This window comes from Gopherus flavomarginatus, chromosome 2, assembly GCF_025201925.1.
Source record: "Gopherus flavomarginatus isolate rGopFla2 chromosome 2, rGopFla2.mat.asm, whole genome shotgun sequence".
Taxonomy (NCBI): Eukaryota; Metazoa; Chordata; order Testudines; family Testudinidae; genus Gopherus; species Gopherus flavomarginatus.
In genome coordinates this window covers 22,633,265-22,658,893 of record NC_066618.1, presented here as the reverse complement: position 1 = coordinate 22,658,893, position 25,629 = coordinate 22,633,265, and the positions used below count along the sequence as shown (strand labels likewise).

Genomic DNA, 25,629 nt, shown 5'->3' with positions numbered 1-25,629 from the left:
CAGGTCTCGGGCCTCCCCTGTGAGGTCCAGCAGACCATTCAAGACCTCTCCTTCGAGGGGCAGATGTTGTCTTCAGAAAAGATGGACAAGCATCTGCATAGCCTAAAGGACTCACGGGCCACACTTCACTTGCTGGGCTTGCATACCCCTGCGACCCAGCGCAGGCAGTTTAGGCCACAGATGGCCCCACCCCCCGACCAGCCTCAGACTCGCCAGGAGCTGGAGCACAGGCGGGGCAGAAATGGCAGGAAGCATCACCAATACCACCCCTCCGGCCAGGCATCCGGTCCATCAAGACCACCATCGGGGCCTAGACCCCCTATTTGATGGTACGGTCGAGGGCAACCTACCTGTCGAGACTCTGGATCCTTCTACCCCTACCTTTGGGTCATGTCTGTCCCCCTTCTACCGTGCCTGGTCCCAAATCACATTGGACAGCTGAGTGCTCCGCACGGTAGAGAGGATATTCTATCCAGTTCTCCTCCATCCTGCCCCGCCAGCCCCCTCCCCGTCCCTCTTCAGGGATCCATCTCACGAGCAGCTTCTGAGTCAAGAAGTGAAGTCCCTCATGGAGGCAGGAGCGGTGGAGGAAGTCCCTCGAGGGCTCAGAGGCAAAGGCTTCTACTCCCGGTATTTCCTAATACCGAAGGTGAAAGGGGGCCTGAGACCCATCCTAGACTTGCTGCGGCTGAATAAGTTTGTACAAAAGCTCAAGTTCCGCATGGTCTCCCTGTCCTCAATTATTCCCTCCCTGCATCCAGGAGATTGGTATGCCGCCCTCGACTTAAAGAATGCTTATTTCCACATTGCCATAATTCCCCGACACCGTCGGTACCTCAGGTTTGTTGTGGCCAACGCCCATTTGCAGTTCACAGTGCTCCCGTTCGGCCTGTCAACTGCTCCAAGGGTCTTCAGGAAGTGCATGGCAGTCGTGGCGGCCTTCCTGCGCAGGCGGGGCATCCAGGTATTCCCCTACCTGGATGACTGCCTCATAAAGGGCCGCTCCAAGGAGCAGGTGGAGACCCAGGTGTCATTCATCAGGCGGGCCTTTCTCAATCTCGGCCTCCACTTGAACGAAGCCAAGTCCACCCTGTCTCCGACGCAACGAATAGAGTTCATAGGAGCAGTTCTGGACTCCACCCACGCCAGAGCGTACCTGCCGGAATCCAGATTCTGTGCGATTTCCGAGCTAATCGTCGAACTGCACCGCGCCCCGATTACCACGGCGCGAGTTTCCCTCCGGCTGTTGGATCACATGGCAGTGTGCACCTATGTAGTAAACCATGCCAGACTCCAGCTTCGGCCCCCTATGGTCCTGGTTAGCAACGGTATATCGCCCGGCCAGGGACCTTGGACTCAGTGGTGTCCATTCCCCACTTGGTGCTAAGCTCGCTGCAGAAAGTGTTCATAGGTGTCCCCTTTGCTGCCCCTCAACCCTTCCTCTCCCTGGTAACGGATGCCTCAGATCAGGGTTGGGGAGCGCACCTGGAACACTTCAGGACGCAGGGCTTGTGGTCACTGGAGGACCTAGAGTTGCATATCAATGTCAGGGAGCTGAGAGCAGTTTGCCTGGCTTGTTTGACCTTCCGGTCCCACCTGGCCAGCAGATCACTCCTCTCGGACAACACGTGGGCAGTCTTTTATATCAACAAACGGGGGTGCACACGGGGGTGCACACTCCTCTCCCCTGTGCAACGAAGCCCTCGCGCTGTGGGATTTCTGCGTCCACAGTGTTACCCACCTGATGGCGTTCTACCTTCCGGGGGAGCAGAACAGTTTGGCGGACACCCTCAGCTGCTCGTTCCAGGGTCACGAGTGGTCCCTCTGATGGGATGTGGTACGCTCAATTTTCCAGCTCTGGGGCTTTCCCCGGTTAGATCTGTTCGCCTCGAGGGAAAACAAAGTGCTGACGGTTCTGCTCCCTCCTGGGCCGCAGTCAGGGGTCTCTGTCGGACGCCTTCCTACAGTCTTAGAGGGTCAGTCTGCTCTACGCCTTTCCTCTGATCCCCCTGATACACAGGGTGATTTTCAAGATTCGCGGGGACCACACATTGGTAATCCTGATAGCTCCGGCGTGGCCGCGCCAACATTGGTACACGTCACTCCTGCACGTGTCCGTTTAGGCGCCCCTGACGCTGCCCCTGCTCCCAGATCTGATCACGCAGGACCAGGGCTCCCTCCGCCACCCGAACCTCGAGTCCCTTCACCTCACAGCATGGATGCTCCATGGCTGAACCCGGTGGAGATGCAGTGCTCCCAGCAGGTCAGACAAGTGCTGCTCGGTAGTAGGAAACCATCAACTAGAGCCAACTACCTGGCCAAATGGAAGCGCTTCTCCATATGGTCGGGTCAGCGAGGTCACAATCCGCTGGGGGTCTCAACCCCATTGTCCTAGACTATTTGCTCCACCTCAGACAACTGGGCCTCTCCCTCTCCTCGATTCATGTTCGCTTGGCGGCCATCTCGGCTTTCCATCCAGGAGACAGGGGTACCTCAGTGTTTGCAAACCCACTGCTCGGGCATTTCCTCAAAGTTATGGACAGGCTGTTTCCACATGTTCGTCAGCTGGCCCCTGCTTGGAACCTGAATCTGGTCCTCTCCGCCCTCTTGGGACCGCCCTTTGATCCTCTGGCTTCGTGCTCCCTGTTGTACTTGTCGTATAAGACCGCCTTCCTGGTGGCGATCACCTCGGCCAGGAGAGTGTCAGAGCTCAGGGCGTTAACATCCGAGCCCCCGTACACTGTCTTTTATAAGGACAAGGTCCAGCTTAGACCTTACTCGGCTTTCCTACCCAAGGTCATCTCACAGTTCCTCATGGGTCAAGATATTTTTCTCCCGGTGTTTTATCCGAAACCACACTCTTCCAATGAGGAGCGGAGGTTACATTCCCTGGATGTCCGCAGGGCCTTGGCTTTTTACATCGAGTGTACCAAGCTGTTCAGGTGCTCAACTCGGCTCTTCATCGCAGTGGCGGATAGGATGAAGGGGCTCCCGGTCTCCTCTCAGTGAATCTCTTCGTGGATCACGACCTGCATCCAAGAATGCTACCATATAGCTAAGACCCCTGTCCCTCCGGTCATGGCCCACTCCACTAGGGCGCAGGCCTCTTCTGCGGCGTTCCTGGCTCAGATCCCGACTCAGGAGATTTGTAGAGTGGCCACATGGTCTTCCGTTCACACGTTCTCGTCCCACTATGCCATCACGCGCCAGGCTAGGGATGCTGCAGCCTTCGGTCGTGCAGTACTCCAGTCAGCAGCGATCTCTGACCCCGCCACCTAAGGTTAGGCTTGTGAGTCACCTACTCTGAATAGACATGAACAACCACTCGAAGAAGAAAAAACGGTTACCCACCTTTTAGTAACTGTTGTTCTTCGAGATATGGTGTTCATGTCCATTCCAATACTCACCCTCCTGCTCCTCTATCGGAGTGCCGGCAAGAAGGAACTGAGGGGGTGGAGGGTCGGCGGTCTCCTTTATAGGGAGCCATAGTGGCGCCACTCCAGGGGGCGCCAGGGCCGACCCTACGGACGCTGCTAGGGGAAAATCTTCTGACTGGCGTGCACGCAACGCACGCACACCTACTTTGAATGGACATGAACAACACATCTCAAAGAACAACAGTTACTAAAAGGTGGGTAACTGTTTGTTCCCTCCCGCTGCTGTCTGCGCAGCTGCCCCTGCTCCTCCTGAGTCCTCCGGCCTGTGGAGGAGCAGGGGAAGCCGGGCAGCCGGTGTCCGGAAAGAAGTGGTGCTTTCCCCTTCAAAGCCGCTCCCAGAATTGCAGCTCCCAGAATCGCAGAGAGCCACCTTCACATCCCCTGCACCAAACAGGAGCTGCCCCAGGTAAGTGCTCTGCACCTCTTGCCTGCCCCAGCCCTGAGCCTCCTTCCGCACCCCCACCCTGAGCATCCTCCCGCACCCTAACTCCCTTCCAAACCCTGCACCCTGAGCCCCAGGGGCACCTTCCTACCACAGTACAGTACTGTACAGTATATAATGCCTTTTGTCTGCCCCCAAAAAATTTCCTTGGAACCTAATCCCCTGCATTTACATTAAATCTTATGGGAAAATTGGATTCGTTTAACATAGTTTCACTTACATTCCTGAAAAATGCAACTTTAACTACAACATTAAGTGAGGAGTTACTGTAGTTTATCCCTGGTGGATGGAGCCTGGGACCTGACTAAATTTCCAAGGGATTTTGCATGCTGCCCCAGCCTTTTAAATTTGGGCATCGGGCACCAGTAAGAAATATGTAGAGGTCCTATATATTGGAGTATCTCAGGTGCTGCCCTTAAATCAGAAATTAGTATACTATACCAGAAGTACACGTTTTTCTAATTACTAGAATCTAGTCTTCCCTGCTCAACTGAACTAGCAGTTTCAGTTGACAGTTAAAAGCGAATATTATGGATTTTTCCATTCAACAAATAAGCTATGAAATATTATGATATAATTTATATTATATATAATCAGATTTGCTTAGTATGATTAGCATTTCAGTATCTGGGCACTGAAATTAAACCTATTTAACTTTTATGCTGAAACATTTAATGTTTTCCTCACGTTCTCATATAGATGTCTTTCCAAACCCTTCATTGCTCTGTCATTGAAGTACTCATTAAAGAGAACTTGCAAATAGTTTCTCACTATTTGTGTAGGATTTCCTGCAGCATACTCAAAATAGTAAAGGTAAAGAGCATTTAGTACAATTGACTTTAAATTTACCTTGTTTTTTCCTCTTTATGGTTGGACGTCCATTAGCTTAGGGTATGATGAGTCTCTCAGTGAAGGGACATTTCAGTTTAATGATCTAAAACCAAACACAATATTAAATAAAATTCCTGAATTGTTCCTTGTATGTTTGCTCTTCGGGCAATACTTAAGTTAGTAACTAACATTGCTAATATAGGGCATCCTTGTAATCTTACAAATAACTAACGTTGCAAATATTGGAGAAATGATGCATGGAAAATAAAGTTGACAGTTTGTCACAATATGAATTCAAGCATCAAGAAATCAAATGTGCAAAGATAAATGTTGCATTAGTGTTTGGCAATAAGCCAGATGCCCTGACTATCGTCTTCTGAGGACAGTTTAAGGCTGGGTGAGTGTGAGAAGTTCTGTGGGAGAGTGCAACTGCAGAGGCAATGTTGGATGAGGAATGCAAGAAAATGGAGAGTGATAGATTAAAAGCTTGGGGATAGCAGTTATCTTTTTTTACATGCTGTAAGGATTCCAGTGTGTGCAGGGGTGGGAATGTTGCTGAGGATAGTACACATGCTGAAATGACAGATGGGTGGCTGTTAGTACCAAGGATAAAGATGCAGGAAGATCAGCACTAGGGAAAACAAATACCGGAGAAAGAGGAGAATGCAGAAATTATGTGGACTGGCAGGGAATGGGGAAAATGAGTGACCATAAGAGGAGGAGGTAGGGGAGTTGAGAGCAGAGAAGAAAAAGGGAAATGAGGAGGGGGCAAGACCGGACTTCAGAAGATTAATGCTGTGTATGTGAAGTAAGATGGCAGAGGTAGAAAAGGGCAGTAAACCAAATATTCAGAGAAGTAAGTGTACAGTGATTTAAATATGTAGAAGGTCAAATACTAAGAAACAGCACCAATACGGTATTTTAAAAATATTTTAAATAGACACTCTAATTGTTCTTCCTTATACCTTTTTGAAAGTAGAGAACAAATTAGATCATATTTAAAACTGGTAAAAAAGGGGGAAAATTCAGACTTTTATTCAAATTTAAAAGTTTTTTTTCAGTTTTAAAATTAAAGATTTGATCCTCCGTAGCTATACTGTAATCTATAATCAATGTAATCCAATAAAACAACTTCTTTAATTCCTTAAACTAGTGGTATGTAACTTCTCAAAGAAATAAGGGAGTAGCTATTTACAGAAAAGCAAATGGACAAAGGTGTTTCTTTTGCATGTCTTATTCAGCTGCTCACTGATTTCTCTGGTTTCAGAACCCTATATGAATCATCTGTGAAAATTTTGGAGGACATCTTGAATCCTTGACTGTACCGCTGCCTTCAAGTCATGAAAAGTTGAAAGAAGGAAGATGTATTGTTTTTTATAAAGCCAAGCAATGTTACCTTGAAAAACATATTTAATATAATAGTGAATTGTTGGAATGCTTGTATTATGCTAGCTTATACTTTGTACGTATGTACGTACATACATACATTGAAAGTCTTAGCAAGAAAATGAATGACTTTTAAAAACAAATCAGTTTTATATTCCTTTCATATTTAAAACAATTGTGCAGAAGCTTTTTTAAAGTATACAGAAATGTTTTGTATATACATAGATAATGTAGTATTAACCATTTTGGAACGGCTATGAGGAGGGGCTTATAGGTATATTCCAAGTATTTTGTGTGAAATAAAATCAATACCTTTTTATATTTTTATACTTTTAAGTGAGTAACAGCTCTTTAGATTTCGGCTCTTTGATTGCAAGTTTTCCATAATACTATGCAAAAGTAATACACAAATATTTTGAACAAATTAGATACAAATAGATATGGATCTTGACAAGGAAGGGTGCATGTATTTTCAGAGTTATGTCAAAGTTTAGTTGCAGCTACACTGCTTTAAAAACTGCCAAAGTTTTAGAAAAAAAGAGGTCAGATAACTTGGGTTGTTTGATTAAGGAGAATTATTACCTTTTGGCAAACTGAATTCTAATACAAATATAAAAACTTTGCACCAAAAAACCTGAATGTTAACACGTACATACAGTTTACTAATCTATGCCCTGTTCGTGTAGGAGTGTAATTAGTGTGTAGAATCACTTCTGATTTTTTTGTTGTCTAAAAGTGTGCCGAAACAATGCTGATGACCTAATCAAATCTTCAATAATTATGTAGGATTTCGCATAAAAGACAGATTCCACTTGCATATGGGCCAAGTTTTTTTCTTTTAATATGCATACATAATTCCCATAGATGATAATGTGAGAAACTGGACATGAAGTTGTGATGTAAGGATAGTACCTGATGGGCTAATGCCCTAAGATGATTTCACACCTCGCTATCTTGATTTAGTAGTTTTTATCTATGCTGGGTAAAGTGATTATGTGCTACTCTAGTTTCTGATTATACTGACAGTTTTGTTAGACGATCAAAATGTATATTGATTGAAGTTAAAGCTGAGCCATCAATGGAAAATTGTAGGGGGGAAAATCACTTGTATCAGAACTGTTACTACAGCACAAACACATTACACTTTGCCTAACAAAGCGGGGCAAGATAGTCAGTTCTTATATGGGATATATCCAAGGTACACCCAATGCTGGTGGTGATTATTCAGTAGATGGCATTGTCAGTACTGAACCAAACCTATAATTTATTGCTAGAAGTCACTGCTGAAATTGTCATCTTTTTGGGTGAGTAAGAAAACAGAGCTCCTGATTATAATCCTGAGAATGCTGAAAGGTGAAACTTATTTTGACTATGTGCTGCTTTAAACAATTCTTTGGAAATGGCAGGTTGGCTAAGAGAAGCAAGACATGAAACACATTCTCCAGTTTACTTAAAAACTAGTTTTACACATTTAGACTATTTAGTAAAAAACAGTGTTCAATAGGGATGGGATGAAGTGAAGTGGATCAGATATTAACATTGTGAAAGTAGCTTAGTAGCTCTGTATATCATGTAGGTTTTTTTTTTACTGGGTTAGGAATATTTCACTCTTCCTCCTTCAAAAACCCTATGTATTCTCCATTTTAAGCCCCAGGCTTCACGTTGCAACTTGAACTGTGGATCAACTCTGATCTCTCCAACTTGATTCCACCTTCTTGTGAACTGAAATCCTGTTAGAAAAGTGGTTCCCGAAGTGTGGGACACACCTCCCTAGGGGGGGCACGGTGAGGCCCAAGCCTTTGCTCCCAGGGGGCGGGAAGGGATCATCACCCAGCCCTGCTCAGCTGCAAGCTCCACTCCAGCCCTGCCACCAGCTCCTGGCCCTGCTCCCAGCCATGACCCAGGGCTTCCAGGCCTGACCGTGGCTCCTGGGGGTGTGCAGACCAGGTAAGGGGGAGGTATGGGCAAAAAAGTAGGGAGGACCACTGCGTTAAAAGTACTTTGACATTTTTTCCTTCATACTGTTCCCAACTTCTGTTACATTCTCCTTAACTATAATTCTTTCTTCTAATAAGAGAGTAATATCTTAACCACTTGGGCACTACAATATTTTTTACTTCAGTGGAGTGGTGGGAAGTTTAATGATGAAGTGCTTTGAGTTCCTTGGATGAAAGGTGCTCCTAAGTGCAGTGATAATTTTTAAATGATTGTTTCTTATACTATTATCTTAGGGCTTGTCTACACTACAAAATTAAGTTGACTTTATCTAATTTGACCTTGAGCCCCCAAATTAATGAAGTCAATTGTGCATGGACACACCATGTTCATTGTCTCAGTGGAGTGTGTCCTCACTAACAGTGCCTGAATTATTGCACAAAGCAGTGCATCGTGGATAGCTATCCCAAAATGCAACTTGTCACGGTGTGCTTTGGGAAGTTTGTGCAATGCCTCATGAGACCAAAACACTGTTGCAGGAGAATGGGAACATTGCATGGGCATCCCATGATGCACTGTGCTCCCTCCCTCATGTCAGCAACAAACAACCAAGTGGTTTTCATGCATTAAAACCGCTGCACATACGCCATAACCCCAGAAGCATGAAGCTTGCTCAGTAGTGCACTTGCTGTGAGCATCTCAAACACCTTGTGCATTCTGCAGTATTTCCAGAGCCAATGTAGGGTCCACTGCACGGAACATAGTGATATCCCGCAAACAGCCCTGCTGCAAGCCGTTGAAAAAAAACAATTCACAATTGCTGCTGGCAATCACAGAGCAGCTGCATTCTGTTGAGTGCTGCTTCTGGTCCCTTGAAACAAGCACTGACAGGTGGGACTGCATCATTTTGCAGGTATAGGATGATGAGCAGTGTCTGCAGAACTTTTGAATGCGGAAGGCCACCTTCCAGGAACTTTGTGCAGAGCTTTCCCTGCCCTGCAGTTCAGCAACACACAAATGAGAGCTACTCAGACAGTGGAGAAACGAGTGGTGATTGTACTTGGAAGATTGACGCCACACAGTTACCGGTCTGTGGGGAATCAATTTGGAGTAGGTAAATCAACCATGGGAGCTGCTGTGCTCCAAGTGTGCAGGGCCATTAATCAACTTCTGCTATGAAGGGTAGCGAGTCTTGGAAATGTGCAGGACATAGTGAATAGTTTTGCTACGATGGGGTTCCCTAATTGCGGTGGGGTGATAGGTGGCATGCATATCCCAATCTTGGCACCAGACCACCTTGCCAAAGAGTACATAAACTGAAAAGGGATACTTTTCAAGGGTGTTGCAAGCACTGGTGGATCACAGGGCATTTCACCAACAGCAATGTAGGATGGTCGGGAAAGGTTCATGACCTGCGCATCTTTAGGAACTTGGATCTGTTAAAAAAGCTGCAATCTGGGACTTTCTTTCCAGACCACAAAATTAACACTGACAATGCTAAAATGCCTAGTTAGCCTGGGAGACCCAGCCTACCCCTTGCTCCCATAGCTTATGAAGCCATACACCGGCTGTCTGCACAGCAGTAAGGAACGGTTCAACTATAGGCTTAGCAAGTGCAGAATGGTGGTTGAATGTGCCTTTGGTCATTTGAAGGGGTGCTGGAGAAGTCTGCTAACAAGGTTGGACCTTAGTGAAGAGATCCTCCTCCTGGTTATAGCTACCTGCTGTGTGCTCCATAGTATCTGTGGAAAAAGGGGGGGGGGATTTTCCACAGGGGGGGCAGTTGAGACAGGTCACATGGCAGCCATTTTTTAGCAGCCAGACACCAGGGCAGTAAGAAGAGTACAGCAAGGAGTGCTGCATATATGTGAGGCTTTGAAAAGCCATTTCAATAATGAGTCACAGTAATGTGAGCTGCTTGTCTGCACTGTGCTTTCCCAAAACTTCACCTGGCTTGTATCACTGTCCCTGTAAAGCCAACCCCTCCGCCCAAGCCCACTGTTTTTACTCAGTAAAGAACATTCATTTCTCTAATCCATTTACTTTATTTAACATACATAAGTAAAGAGGGAGAAGAGAAAGAAAAGATAACTGGGGAAAAGGGGTTGTAAAGTTGGAATGGCAGAAACATTTTCATCTGTGTAACATAACACTGCATTCCAGACCAACAAAGGTGTGTGAATGGGTCTTGTACCCTCCTCCCCAAGTTAAATAAAAGAGATAATGGAACGCTTGGGTGAGGGTGATTTTGCACCAGGTGATGCTGGTTGGCTGTCCACCAGGGTTTGCAGAGGGACTCTACCCTCCTGCTTCTGTTCCTGCAGTTTAACCAGATGCCTCAACATGTTTGCTTGGTCCCTCATAATCGAAGGCATCTCATCGTGCGCTGCATGCTCTCGCTCATTGGAAGCTTTCCGGCTCTCCATGTCCAACTTCTCAGACACTGAAATCCTCCATGCTCTCAGCTCTGAGTCAGCTGTCCCGGAGGCGTTCATTATCTCGGTGAACATGTCCTCCTGTGTTGTTCTTCGAGTGCTTGCTCATATCCATTCCAGTTAGGTGCGCGCGCACTGCGTGCACGTTCATTGGAGATTTTTACCCTAGCAACACTCGGTGGGCCAGCAGGGCGCCCCCTGGAGTAGCACCGCCATGGCGCCCGATATATACCCCTGCCAGCCCATCAGCTCCTCAGTTCCTTCTTACCACCCATGTCGGTCGTTGGAACAGTGGAGCGCAGCTTAGCTGATCTCCACCTCCCTAGTGATTCGCTCGTTTATATAGTTGTGTCCATAGTTAGTTTTTCTATAGTTCTAGTTAACTTTTATATTTTTAGTAGTTTTATAGTAGTTGTGTATATAGTTAGAGGGTCGGGGGCTAGCCCCTTCTCCCCTGGTACCGGGGCCCATGCCCAGTTCACCGGGCTTCAAACCTTGCACAGTGTGTCATTGGCCGATGCCCACAGGAGATCCACACGACTCCTGTTTAAAGTGCCTGGGAGAATCCCACCTTGCGGACAAGTGCCGAATCTGCAAGGCGTTCAAGCCCCGGACGAAGAAAGAGGGGGACATTCGTCTCAAGCAACTCTTGATGGAGGCAGCTCTAACTCCTCCGTCTTCGGCACCGACTCTGGCACCGGGGACAAGTGCTTCCTCTGCACCGGAACGCACGGTTCTAGTGAAGACTCCTCGGCACCAGCCTTCACCGGCTCAACCCTCTGGCAGGCACCGATCTCTCTCCCTGAGGAGCAAGAGGCACAAGGCTCCTGCGACACCTGTATCTACGCCGCAGTCAGAGCGTACATCTGAGGTGGACCGCCTGGCACCGTCAACTGCTACGGCACCGCTTGCCTCCGCACCATTGATTCCGGTCTCTCAGGAGCCGTCAAGTCCAGTGCCCACCAGCTCCCCAGCGCACACTGTGGTAGAGCTCGTCGTTCCCTCGACACCAGAGACTTTCTCCACGGCTCAGGAACTAATTGCTCTGACGGAGCCTGAGCTGCCCCAACCCCCGGCACCGCCGGTGCGGGTTGTTCAGTCACTTGGCAAGCCCGCCATGATAGGGTCATCTTCGCCGGACACTGCGCAACGCCGCCGGTCCTGATCCAGGTCCCGCGGACGCTCTCGGTCCCACCATTGCTCCCGCTCTCGGCGCCTCTCGCAGTCCCAGTACCGCTCTCCATCCCAGTACCGGTCGTACTCGCGGCACCGCTCGAGATCCCCATCTCCATTGCAGTATTCTCGGCACCGGTCCAGATCCCGGCACTGCTGTACCTCTCACAGCTGATCTCTGCATGGTGATGCAAGGCACCGGTCAACCTCCCGGCACCGCGCTGATCGCAGGTCCCAGTCCTCCTCCCAGCACCGCTACGACTCTCAGTACCGTTCGCCGGTACCACGCAGACAGGAGTGCAATGGACGCAGAGACCTGGTCCAAGCCCAAGGCGAACCGACTGGCCCATCACGCTCCAGTCACTCAGAGCACCGTGTGCCCGAGGCCACCGTCAGCTGACCTCTCCCCGCTGACACAGAGGAAACCAGTGCACGCGCACCAGAACCGCATGACCTTCCGGAGACGGAGGACCCCCCGGACCAGGCGTCAGTGCAGGACCCACTCGTCCCAGGGCTGTCATCCTCCTCTTCCCCGGATGAGGCAGTAGCGGGGACGTCATCATCAGGACCACCTCCGATTGACCTCCGGTCACACCAGGACCTTCTGCGGTGTGTCGCCCAGAATATCAACCTGCCAGTAGAGGAGGTTCCAGAGGTGGAGGACCCAGTGATTAGCATCTTGTCCGCAGAGACACCCACCAGAGTGGCTCTCCCATTCATCCGTTCGATCCAGGCTAGAGCAGACACTATCTGGCAATCCCCGGCTTCCATCCCGCCTACAGCCAAGGGGGTCGAACGGAAGTACATGGTGCCTTCCAAGAGGTATAAGTACCTCTACGTGCACCCCGCTCTCTGTTCCTTGGTGGTACAGTCCGTCAACGAACGGGAGCACCACGACCAACAAGACCCTGCACCTAAATCTAGGGAAGCCCAAGGCATGGATTTGTTGGGACGAAAAATCTATTCTGCAGGAGGTCTCCAACTCTGCATAGCAAACCAACAAGCCCTCCTCGGCAGATACAGTTACAATACCTGGGAGGCTGTCGGGAAGTTTACCGAGTTGGTTCCGCAGGATTCCCGCCAGGAATTTGCAGCACTCCTGGAGGAGGGGAAGAGGGTTGCGAGGACCTCCTTACAAGCCTCGTTAGATGCCGCCGATTCAGCTGCCAGAACGGTCGTGTCTGGCATAGCCATGCGCCGTATATCATGGTTGCAAGTGTCCGGCCTGCCACCTGAGTTGCAACATACGGTACAAGACTTGCCATTTGATGGTCAAGACTTGTTTTCGCAAAAGATGGACCCCAGACTGCAGAGTCTAAAGGACAACAGAGTAATTATGCGTTCATTGGGAATGCATACGCCTCAGACTCAAAGACGGTCCTTCCGCTCCCGACCGCAGCTCCCTTACCCCCCACCTCGGCAACGGCAAGACTTTGCCAGAAGACGAGGTCGTACTAATCGCAGACATCAGTCTGGACCTCAAAGGGGCAACAATTCCAGTCCCACCAAACCAAACTTTTGAGGGTGCCCCCAAGAGCAGCATACCAATTGCCTCCCCGGATCCCTTTCAGTTCTACAACCGCCTTTCCCTGTTCCTTCTGGCGTGGTCCCAGTTGACGTCAGATCATTGGGTCCTACGCACGGTGGAGCTTGTATACCATCTTCAGTTTGTTTCACCCTCTCCCTTCCACCCCCCCTCCTCGTCCCTCTTCAGGGACCCCTCTCACGAGCAACTCCTCATCCAGGAGGTCCACAAGCTCCTCTCAATCAGAGCTATAGAGGAGGTACTGCAGGAGTTAAGGGGCAAGGGGTTTTATTCCCGATATTTCCTCATTCCCAAGGCAAAAGGGGCCCTCCAGCCTATCCTAGACCTGTGAGGACTGAACAAATTCATCAAAAAGTTCAAGTTCTGCATAGTATCCCTGGGAACCATTATTCCTTCCCTGGATCCCGGAGATTGGTACGCCGCTCTCGACATGCAAGATGCATATTTCCACATAGCAATTTATCCTCCTCACAGGAGGTATCTGCGCTTTGTGGTAAACCATCGACACTACTAGTTTACTGTCCTCCCCTTTGGCCTCTCCTCGGCCCCTCGTGTGTTCACGAAGTGTATGGCGATTGTCGCTGCTTCCCTACGCCGTCGTCAGATACACGTCTTCCCTTACCTTGACAACTGGCTTATCCGAGGGGCCTCCGAGGCACAAGTCATCAGCCATGTGGCAATTATCAAGGACCTCTTTCTGCGTCTAGGCCTGATCATCAACTTAGACAAGTCCACTCTGGTGCCTACGCAGAGGATAGAGTTTATCGGGGCAATGCTGGACTCCAACCTTGCGACGGCCAGTTTACGCCCCCCCCCCCCCCCCGGTTTCAGGCCATAGTCTCACTTGTCCAAGGTCTCCAGCGTTTTCCAACAACCTCTGCCCGCACTTGCCTTGGTCTCCTCGATCACATGGCTGCATGCACATTCGTCACAAAGCACGCCAGGCTGCGAATGCGTCCTCTCCAAATCTGGCTCGCCTCCATCTATTGGCCGCGCAGAGACGCCATAGACAGCATTCTGACAATTCCGCCGAGCGTTCTCGGCTCCCTCGACTGGTGGCAAACGTCCTCCCAGGTGTGTGCAGGACGACCGTTCCATCCTCCCCAGCCTCCATGTCCCTAACAACGGACGTGTCCTCCCTGGGCTGGGGTGCTCACCTAGGGCGCCTGCGCATCCAAGGCCTTTGGTCGTCCCAGGAGTTGACACTACACATCAATGTCCGGGAGCTGAGTGGTCCGGCTGGCGTGCCAAGCGTTTCAGTGCCATCTGCAGGGCTGTTGTGTTGCAGTCTTCATGGACAACACAACGGCCATGTATTATATAAACAAACAGAGAGGGACGCGGTCCTCCCCCTTGTGTCAGGAAGCGATCCAACTGTGGGACTTCTGCATAGCCCACTCCATAGACCTAGTAGCCTCCTTCCTCCCAGGAGTCTGAAACACGCTCACAGATCATCTGAGCAGGTCCTTCCTGGCGCATGAGTGGTCCGTCCATCCGGACATTCTCCATTCAGTTTTCCGGAGGTGAGCCTTTCCCCAAATAGACCTCTTTGCTTCCAGGGAGAACAAGAAATGCCAGGTGTTCTGCTCCCTACAAGGTCGCTCCCCGGGCTCCCTGTCGAACACGTTCCTCTTTCCGTGTACGGGCCACTTCTGTTATGCCTTCCCACCATTTCCTCTCGTCCACCGAGTTCTGCTCAAGATGCGCAGGGACAAAGCCTGCCTTATCCTGATCGCTCCGGCTTGGCCGAGGCAGCATTGATACACCATGCTGCTCGACCTGTCTCTGTCAGACCCGATTTCCCAGCCACTCTGCCTGGACCTGATCATGCAGGACTTCGGCAGGCTACACCACCTGGACCTGCAGTCCCTTCATCTGACTGCATGGCTGCTGGCTGGTTGAGCCAATTGGAGTTGCGTTGTTCCGCCGCAGTGCAACAAGTGCTGCTGGGAAGCAGAAAGCCCTCCACGCGATCAACATACCTTGCTAAATGGAAGCGCTTCTGTCACTGGTGCACTCAGCAGGACCTTTCTCTGCAGTCTGTATCAGTCCCCACCATCTTGGACTATTTATGGTCTCTCAAAGAGCAAGGTCTAGCGATCTCTTTGCTAAGAGTGCACCTTGCAGCTATTTCTACCTTCCATCCTGGGGAGGCTGACAGTTCCGTTTTTTTCCCATCCTATAGTTAAGAGATTCCTCAAGGGCTTGGAGCGACTCTATCGCCAGGTCAGACAACCAACCCCTACCTGGGACCTGAACCTTGTCTTAACCAGGCTCATGGGGCCCCCCTTTGAGCCTTTAGCCACATGCTCGCTGCTGTACCTGGCCTGGAAGACAGCATTCCTAGTTGCTGTCACCTCGGCTAGATGAGTCTTGGAACTTAGAGCTTTGACTGTGGATCCTCCGTATATGGTGTTCCATAAGGACAAGGTACAGCTGCGACCACACCCGGCGTTCCTCCCTAAGGTCGTCTCCTCCTTTCACGTTAATCAAAACATCTTCCTGACAGTCTTTTTTCCAAAACAGCACTCATCGCAATGGGAACAGCAGCTGCATACTCTGGATGTCCGCAGGGCTCTCGCATTTTACATCGAGAGGACCAAACCCTTCCGGCATTCACCTCAGCTATTTGTAGCGGTGGCAGAACGTATGAAGGGCATGGCAATCTCTTCCCAACGGATTGCTTCTTGGGTGACATCCTGTATTTGGACATGCTACGACTTGGCTCATGTTCCGACGGGCCATCTTACTGCCCACTCTACTCGGGCTCAAGCCTCATCTGCCGCGTTCTTGGCCCATGTTCCCATACAGGAAATCTGCCGCGCGGCCACCTGGTCTTCCGTCCACACCTTTGCATCGCACTACGCATTGGTCCAACAGTCTAGAGACGATGCCGCCTTCGGCTCAGCGGTCTTACATTCCGCAACGTCTCGCTCCGACCCCACCGCCTAGGTAAGGCTTGGAAATCACCTAACTGGAATGGATATGAGCAAGCACTAGAAGAAGAAAAGACAGTTACTCACCTTTGTAACTGTACTTCTTCGAGATGTGTTGCTCATATCCATTCCACACCCGCCCCCCTTCCCCACTGTCGGAGTAGCCGGCAAGAAGGAACTGAGGAGCAGATGGGCTGGCACCATGGCGGCCCACCGAGTGTTGCTAGGGTAAAAATCTCCAAACATGCAGACGACACGCGCACACCTAACTAGAATGGATATGAGCAACACATCTCGAAGAATAACAGTTACAAAGGTGAGTAACTGTCTTTTCTTTCTCCTCCTTCTAATCACTGAAAATCTGCTTTCAGGTGTTGAAACGCTGAAGGACAAGTTTTGAGCTGTCAGTCAGGGGAAAAAATAAAGGAGCCATTGTACATGAATAAAATGTTTCCATAGCAAGGCCGTTTTCTTTTTGAAAAGAAAAGAAACACACACACACACACACACACACACACACACACACACCCCTACCTTATTACACTAGGTGCAAGCCATAACATAATAAAAATCTATAACAGTTCACTGTGCTGTTTTGTGGCTCCAGCCATGGAGAGTGTGACCTCCTCCCCCCCCGGGTCACGGGTGACCGCACTTTTAATGAAGTTTATGGCAGGCTTATAGTGGGAACACAGGTAGCTAGTCGAACAATGGTCCTTCCCCATAGCACCACGAGAAGCTGTTTATGAACAGGGTTTGTGGGGGGGAACATTTTCACTCCCAAATTGAGGAATCTCTCATGTGGGGCCCCAGTCCCCTATCAGCCACTTTAAACTACTGGCCGACCCATGCCGAGCACAGTAAAAGCACATTAGCAGCCGCATGGTTTGGCAATCCGGGATGTGGGGTGGGTCTACATGCCTTTTTTTCCCCCATGTAAGAGCTCTTTTAAAGAGAACTTCCCCAATTTCCCCTAGGCGCCTCTATGTGATATCAGTCTCCTGAGGGTAACAGAGGCGGGAAGGGAGGGGATGCTGCAAGCATCTGGGTATAGACCTGGGACTTACGCTGCTATGCTGTGTACCGCAATGATGCCAGCAGAATTAATTCAGGAGTTGCATAGGAAACTGTCCAACCATAGTGGAAGAGATAAGACTGCCCTGCCTAGAAACCTTCTGCAAAGGATTGCAGAGTACCTCCATGAAAGTTTCCTAGAGAGATCCCTGGAGGATTCTCGGGCTATCCCAGCCAACACAAACACTCTTTTCTGGGGGCCACCCTCTGCATAGCAGGAGTGGCCTCTTTGTAAGTAGAGAACTACCGCACCTCGCTTTTTCTTCACAGTGAACATGCAATACCACCAAATGTGTGTGCCCACTAAAGTTTAACTGGACTTTAATTTTAAATGGATACTCACCAGATGTGCCTTCTTCCCCAGCATCATAGTCAAACACCATGATATCCTGCGACCCACAGGGCTCCAGGGTTAAAAATATTTCCTGGCTCTTGGGGAGAATGGATCCACCGATCGCCTGTCTCCCATTCTCTTCCGCCTCCTCCTCTTCATCCACCATATCATCCTCCTTGTTGTACCTAGATTCTCATACCTGTGAGATGTCCACGTTGCTTGTTGGGGTCATCCCCAAGAATAGCATGGAGCTTGTTGTAGAACCAGCATGTGTGGGGTTCAGCACCAGAATAACTGCTCACCTCCTTTGCCTTCTGGTATGCTTGGCAAAGTTCTTTTATTTTCACACTGCACTGCTGTGTGTCCCTCGTGTAGCCTTTCTCCGCGATTCCACGAGCGAACTTCGTATAAATGTCAGTGTTTCTTCTGCTGGATCAGAGCTCTGCCTCCACAGACTTTTCTCTCCTAGGCAGACCAGACTGGAGCACGTTTGGGGCGTGTAGTCACCATGATCAACTGTGCTCAGGCTGGCACCCTCCCAATGCTGATCAAACAGGAAATGGAAAAACAAAAGTTCCTGGGGCTTTTGCAGGGGAGGGGCTGTTTCCTGTGTATCTGTTTGTAGTGTAGCAGAATTGAGAATGATCTCCAGAGTGGTCACAGTTGAGCATTGTGGGACACCACCTGGAGGCAAATTAAGTCAAATTACACAACGCTGTGCCTGCACTACCTCGCAGTAGGCCCATGAAAATCTAACTAAGCACTACGCCTCTCACAGAGGTGGATAACAGAAGTTGACGTCAGAAGTGACTTAGGGCAATGTAAAGGACCTGGTAGAGTAGACATATACATTAATAGGTATACTTAAGGCAACTTCCTTTGACCTAACTCTGTAGTGTAGACCAAGCCTTAGACCAACATTATACAATTATGGCTTGATTTTCAGAGGTGCTGAGTACCCAGGGACTTCAGTGGCAACTGTGGGTCCTCAGCACATCTTAAAATCTGTCCATAAGGAATTAAAGACCCCTGTATGAATAGTTCCTTTGCTTAATGTGGAATTGGAGCATCATCTATTATACACAGCAGAAGAGTTCATAGAACATCTGTCATTCTCTCCTGTTCCATTCTCAGCTGCAACAGAGGAGGCCCTTGGGAGACCAAATGAAACACTTCTGTTTAGTCTCTTGTGCTGTGCAAGAACATTCTGAAATATATCGAGAGTAACAGGAACACATTTTAAGCTGAAGATTCAGAATGGAAACGGAACACCCTGACTTTTCCTTTATCATTCAGCTTTTAATAGTCTTTTCATGCCCTGTGCTTTTGCCTGACTCGACATTGCATCTACAAGGACACAGTGTAATATTTAATATAGTCCAAGTAATTTTTCCACTTCCAACTGTCACAGACACAAACTTTTCCTGTATTCTTTTTGGGTGCAACATAGATCTACCTAATCTTCCTCTAAGAGAAATGCAATTGTGCAGACACACAAGCATGCTTGTGCTCTGGAATATGAGACCAAGCTAAACAACACTGTCTAACTTTGTCTTACTTTAGAAATTATTTGTACAGTTATTACTCAATATTCAAAATGACCAATGGCAACAAGAAACAACCCGTAGCACAAGGGGCAGCTCTAGACATTTCGCCGCCCCAAGCAGGGCGGCATGCTGTGGGAGGCGCTCTGCCGGTCGCCAGTCCCGCGGCTCCGGTGGACCTCCTGCAGGCGTGCCTGTGGAGGATCCGCTGGTCCCGCTACTCCACCGAAGCCGCGTGGGACCAGTGGACCCTTCGCAGGCACACCTGCAGGAGGTCCACCGGAGCCGCGGGACCAGCGAACCCTCCATAGGCACGCCTGCAGGAGGTCCACCAGAGCCGCCTGCCTCCCACCTGGCCACCGGCAGAGCGCCCCGCGCGACATGCCGCCCCAAGCACGCGCTTGGCATGCTGGGGTCTGGAGCCGCTCCTGCATAGCACTCTACTGCCAATGAACTGTACTCAATTGTTTGATTTAATTGTGACCTCATTTGTGAAGTCCCTGTTGACAAGGTTGTTGGATTCTACATTCTCCCAGTTTTATTCAGAGAGAAGTTTTATAAATTACACTGCTCTACAGCCAAAATGCTTCTGAAATAAATGTAGTCAACGTTACTAATTCTGGGTCACTGAGAACGAAAAAGATGCTTAAAATTGTTGATTGGCTCTAGTTTTCAAGATATGCTATTGGGTCAGTATATACGACCCTTGACTTGGGAATGGTGGAGGATAAGTGAGTTATAAAGGGAAGGGATCTCAATTTAAACCAGAAATGACTAAAATACATCTTTGACTGGATCTATGAATAAATCTATGACTGGGTTTGGACAGTACTTGCTTTTTAGGCAAAACAATGAATGATGCAATCTGAAGCTGGTATTGCATCATACATGATATGAATTGCATCATGTTATTCCTAGAAGTCATAGATGATGCAATCATAAGGAAGCTTACATCACTCCGCTGAACAAATTGCCCTATATCAGCTCTAGAAATCATACAGTGTCGTGCTCTTATCTGTCAGTGTTTGATTTTGCAAAGGGACACATTTCTGTTTAGCCAAAGTGAGCAGAGATACCTTGTACTTGTGTGAACAGTGCAGATAACTTCTATGTTTGTGGTGAAGTGATTTTTGCATCACAAAAGCGCAGTATAACCACTATGGTTAAGAAAGCCTATCACCTTTATTTTGGCTGCAAAATTGGAGATCAGGACAAGAGGTGGGCCCCACACATATGCTGCAACACTTGTGCAACAAATCTTCCCCAGTGGTTGAACAGGAAAAGGAAATCTATGCCTTTTGCAGTGCCAATGATTTGGAGAGAACCAACAGATCATACCACCAATTGTTACTTCTGCATGGTGCCTCCAGTTGGGAAAGGTGTGTCAAAGAAGAAAAGTGGACTGTGCATTATCCAAACATTCCATCAGCTATACGCCCAGTACCCCACGGAGAAGGACTGCCAGTTCCTGATGCACCAGAATCATTCTCACTTGAGTCAGATGAGGAAGAGGAAGAGGATGAAACTTCTGGTCCTGAACCATCAATGTCACAGGACCCACATTTTCTCCCATCCTCCTCCTCTGAACCACACCTCCTAACACAAGGTGAACTGAATGACCTTGTCAGGGATTTGGAACTACCCAAGAGTAAGGCAGAGCTGTTGGGCTCCAGACTACATCAGTGGAATCTCCTGGCAGGCTATCAGGGCAAATGGAGCCCATCAATGCTTGCAGACTACTGCTGGACAGTGACAAGAGATGTTCCATTTAATGAATACAAGAAACAAGCCAAGAAGCGCCGAGTAGACGCTGAATAGGACTAAACTATGTACATAATAGTTTTTTGCCTTTTGTTTCATAATAAATTTTATTTATATAACCCTTTTGCTGATTTTTAAAGTGTTACATAAACAGGACAGGTGAAATATTATCATGTAAAGCAACCATAAACACAAGAAAAGACCTAGGTTTACAATTTATTATTAAAACTTTATCTACACAATATACATAGACATAAAATGTAAAAACTTAAATATCTTAGAAACAGTAGCCAATCAGTTGTTTTAATTGTCATATTTGAATTCAGCACATCAAAATACATAATAAATAGCACATTTTATCTCTGAAGCAGACGACTTCTCAAAAATTGTAGACCAGTGTTAATAGTACTCCAGCCCAGAAAAAACAGTAAGCATTGTGTTTATTTTTTTCACTACAGCTATTCTGTGTTACAGGCAATAGTCACAGACAGTGCACAGATGGCAACTTAACAAGAGCAACAAATGCCACGATTGACCCATTGAACAGAAGAACAGTGTTTTTCAGATCAGACAACTTCTATTCATTAAGAGACCAGCCTAATCAAAATGTTTAGTCTACAATGAAGTATACGCTCAAAGGCGCAAAAGTGGGACACAAGAAAAGCAATGATACAAGCTGCTTCTTTGAGTGTATAACCCTACTTATTCCACTTCTAGTGCATATGTGCTTCATTGTGCTCACGTTCAGATTCTTTTGGACACCATCAATTATTTCCCCTAGAGATTCCGATTCCTGCCATTTTGGCTATATTTTTTGCTGAAGAGATCAGAGTTAGCTATCAGTTTGAGTCCACTTGGCAGCAATATCAACTAATCTTGCCCCCTACAGGGTCACACAGTAGTCTCTCACGTAACAGTGGTGTCACAGGGTGACTGGCTCCTTTAAGAGGGTGCTGGGTCTAGGGCACCTATCACTGATTACTTGCTGCCCAAATGGGCTGAAGAGATGGCAGCTGGACCTTGTAAAAAGAAAGGTGCCAGTAGGGCAATGGTTCTCAACAAACTTTAACAACCTGTGAACCCCTTTCACTAAAATGTTGTCTCGCGAATCCCCTCCTGAAAATGAATATTTCCAGGGGTTTTCTCCTTTACCTGAGTATGGATCCACCGATCGCCTGTCTCCCATTCTCTTCCGCCTCCTCTTCCTCATCCACCATATCATCCTCCTTGTTGTCCCTAGATTCTCACACCTGTGAGATGTCTACATTGATGTCTGAGTATAAATTATAAAAGCAGTGATCTTGGAAATACAAAAATTTGTTTTTATGACATACTTATTACACACTATTTATTATTAATTATCTATCATTACACTATTTTATTACATTATGAAAATGGCAACACTCTTCCAAGATCTCACTTTTGTAGCTTGTATCACTTTGAATAAGCCTGTTATAAGACAAGGCTCCTATGTTTCATCAAGGAGTATCAGATATGAAACAGCAGGAAGGTATTTAAGAAGTCAACTCAAAGAGTTTCTCCCAATCAAGCATTCAAGTTTTGAGCAGTCCAGGCAAACAACGGATGTTACAACAAAGCTTAAACTTGTTCTTCATAATTTTAAAAACAGCAAAAAATATCCACCTCCCTTTCCATTTGTTATGAGGAGTCTTGAAGTTTAAAGCTCAGTGTGATATATATTCTTGCTTTGATCTTCTTAGCTCTTGGGAGTCCAGCAGCTCCAGGCTGCTGGCTCTGTGCTGCCCAGGGTCCCCTAGGAAAGCTCTGTCTGCCATTAGGGAATTTTTTCCCGAGAACCCCCTGTAACATTTTGTGAACCCCCAGGGGTTCATGAACCACTGCTGTAGGGGAAGGACTACCCACTGACCTCTAACAACTGGGGGAAGTAAGGAGAGAAGCCTAGGAGAGACAGCCAGTGAGCAGACTCTGGGGGAAAAGATGACACTGAACAGTTAGGGCTGGGAAGGATGAAATTTGGACTCTGGAGACTTTATTTTGATTGGAACAATTTATGATAATATACCAGGGTACTACTGGAAGAGAAAAGTCTGTCTGGAGTTTTTAAGGAGTCCAAGAAGGGAAACTGAGGTACAGTGCCACAGAGACAATCCAGGCTGCAAGGAGGCTCTCAGGAGGTGATGTACCCTGTTGCAGGTAGCAAATTTCTTAATGGCCTTATGCACGTTCCCCCCAATTAGGGGCGCCCCATCTCCTTGGGACCTTAACATACTGCTAGCACCATCCTTTGAACATCTAGCTCTGTACTCACTTCACCATTTATCCATGAAGACAGCCTTTTTAATGGCAATAACATCTGCCACAAAGGTAGGATATAGGCATTTATGGGTATGGTCGTCCGAACACCATATTGTATAAGAACAAGATGACGGTTAGGCCTCACCCTAAATTCTTGCTGAAAGTAGTCTGACTTCCATTTAAATCAAGTAGCCCACCTGCCTGCCTTTTTTCCCTATGCCCCACTCCAGCGAAAGGCTGCACGTTCTGGAAGTGCTTAAGGTGCTGTAATTCTATGTAGACAGGACTGAATCCTTCAGGAATTCCATGAGACCATGTAGCTTTTGCAGCTAGGATGAAGGGTTAGATAATAGCTTTTTTCTTACCTTACGTACCTGCAGGTACAGAGAAGGAATCTGCCAGTTTCTGCCATTTATTTTAGTCTTGTGCTGGTTTGTTCAGGCTTCTGAGTGTCAGGTTTGATGGATTTGCCTATTTTCTCTATTCTGCATAATATTTCTCTAAATTGCTCCCTTTTCCTCATCCTAGGTGGTGTCCATGTTATCATTTGACAAGGCAGTTGTGTTGGCATCCTTAAAGCATGTCATTAATATGTCCATCATTGTTTTCTTACTATGGTTGTTCATTTTATCAATTTAAGTTACAGATTTCCATGCTTCTGCTCCATAAAGGAAGATGCATGATGCTGATGGTGTTAAAATAAAGATATTTGGTTACCATTTATTCAATCCACAGATTACATTAGCCACCAAAAAAACCAACCCCTGCATTTGATAAACTTCTTTGAACAGGAATAAGTATAACAGACTTGCTTTGGTTTCAGAGTGGTAGCCATGTTAGTCTGTATCAGCAAAAACAATGAGGAGTCTTTGTGGCACCTTAGAGACTAACAAATTTATTTGGGCATAAGCTTTCATGGGCTAAACCCATTTCATCAGATGATTAGAGTGGAAAATACAGTAGCAGGTCTAAATACACAGCACATGAAAAGATGGGAGTTGCCTTACCAAGTAGAGGGTCAGTGCTAACGAGCCAATTCAATTAAGGTGGAAGTGGCCTATTCTCAACCGTTGACAAGAAGGTGAATATCAAGGGAGTGAAAAATCACTTTTGTAGTGCTAATGAGGCCACTGCAATCAAGTTGGCCCATTTCAAACAGTTGACAAGAAAGTGTATCAACAGAGGGAAACTAGTTTTTGTAGTGATCCATCCACCACCAGTCTTTATTCAGGCCTAATTTGATGGTGTCCAGTTTGCAAATTAATTCCAGTTCTGCATAAGTAAAAACAGAATTGACTTTCAGTTTAAAAAAAAAAAAACCAGAAAGAATGTTACCTAGATTCAGTTGCATAAGGGATGTTAAAATACCCTCTATTCCTAAAAGGGTAGAAGAAAGTTGTGAGATTTAGATGAGTAGCATAAAATGATAATTTATCTAAAGCAAGATAAAGAATTGTCTTAAAATGATCTGTATCTCCAATGAAAAGCAAAATATAGTTGGAAATTAAAGAAAAGTGATCTGACTACCACAGAGAAAGAGCTCTGTATAATGTTGTTTCACTCATTATCTATGCTATTATACATAGGAGATACTGCTATAATGCTCTTATAGTTTTCATAACTATTAATTTCTAGACCTTTGTAAGACAAAGTGATTTAATCAGCTGAAGGACTGTTCTTTCAAGATCACAAAGTACACTAATTTCATTCGTTGTTTAATTCAGTTGCAGGAGGAATGGGTGGTATCAGAGGATTGGTAATGGGATATGAAAGCCGTTCAGCCAGGGCAAAATTTTAGTTATTTTGGTGCCTAGCTATGAAGATAGGTGCCTAATGGGATTTTGAAAAGTACCTGGATGCCTTACTCCCATAAACATCCTACCCATTACCTTTTTATGTCTTTTTGTATGGGAGGTAGGGAAAGAGAAACACTTCAAAAAAACTCTTATGTGACTCAATACTTCCTCTTTTTCTGTCTCTCTTACTCATTACTTTTCTCTTTCACTCTTTTAATCTTTTAGAAAATGAAACACATTTAAAAGTGCAGTGCTTCCTGTTTTCACAATAACCTCCTTAAATCTCTCACTGACACACACTAGTTTGGCTTTCCGGCTTCATCCTATTTTCACAAGAGATTGATATGCAGTGATTTCAGCAATATGTGTATGTCAGTAGCTCTGGTGGGATACTGTGATTAGTTTGAAATTCTTGCCTCTTACGTGGCACATTATTTGGCTCTCTTTTCTTGGCTTTCTTTCCATTGGAACTCTAAAGGACCCTGTTCTGCCTTAAAATAAAATATGAGCCAACTGCTCAATCTGGCAGGAAGGGGTTTAATTTGCAGCTCTGGTGTACTGATCACTATATGTCTAGACTAAATACTACAATGGTAAAATCTGTAGCACATTTGATTTGCACTAATGATGGATATTAACAAGAAATATTGCAGGTTTTTCCCCAAGTGCTCTTGAAAATTTTAGTATATCATTGTTCTCTTAGTCAGATGACCCCGGAATCC

The 25,629-nt window shown here is 47.1% G+C and overlaps 1 protein-coding gene across 1 annotated transcript in view; it reads left to right on the top strand.

Moving 5' to 3' along the window:
• Window positions 1-6,911, top strand: part of NCAPG2 (non-SMC condensin II complex subunit G2) — a 141,900-nt gene extending 134,989 nt beyond the window's left edge. The window contains exon 28 of the mRNA XM_050942218.1: window positions 5,978-6,911. Within this exon, the coding sequence (XP_050798175.1) occupies window positions 5,978-6,029 (52 nt within the window). The 3' untranslated portion in view covers window positions 6,030-6,911. The remainder of the gene's footprint in view (window positions 1-5,977) is intronic.
• Window positions 6,912-25,629: the final 18,718 nt, after the last annotated feature.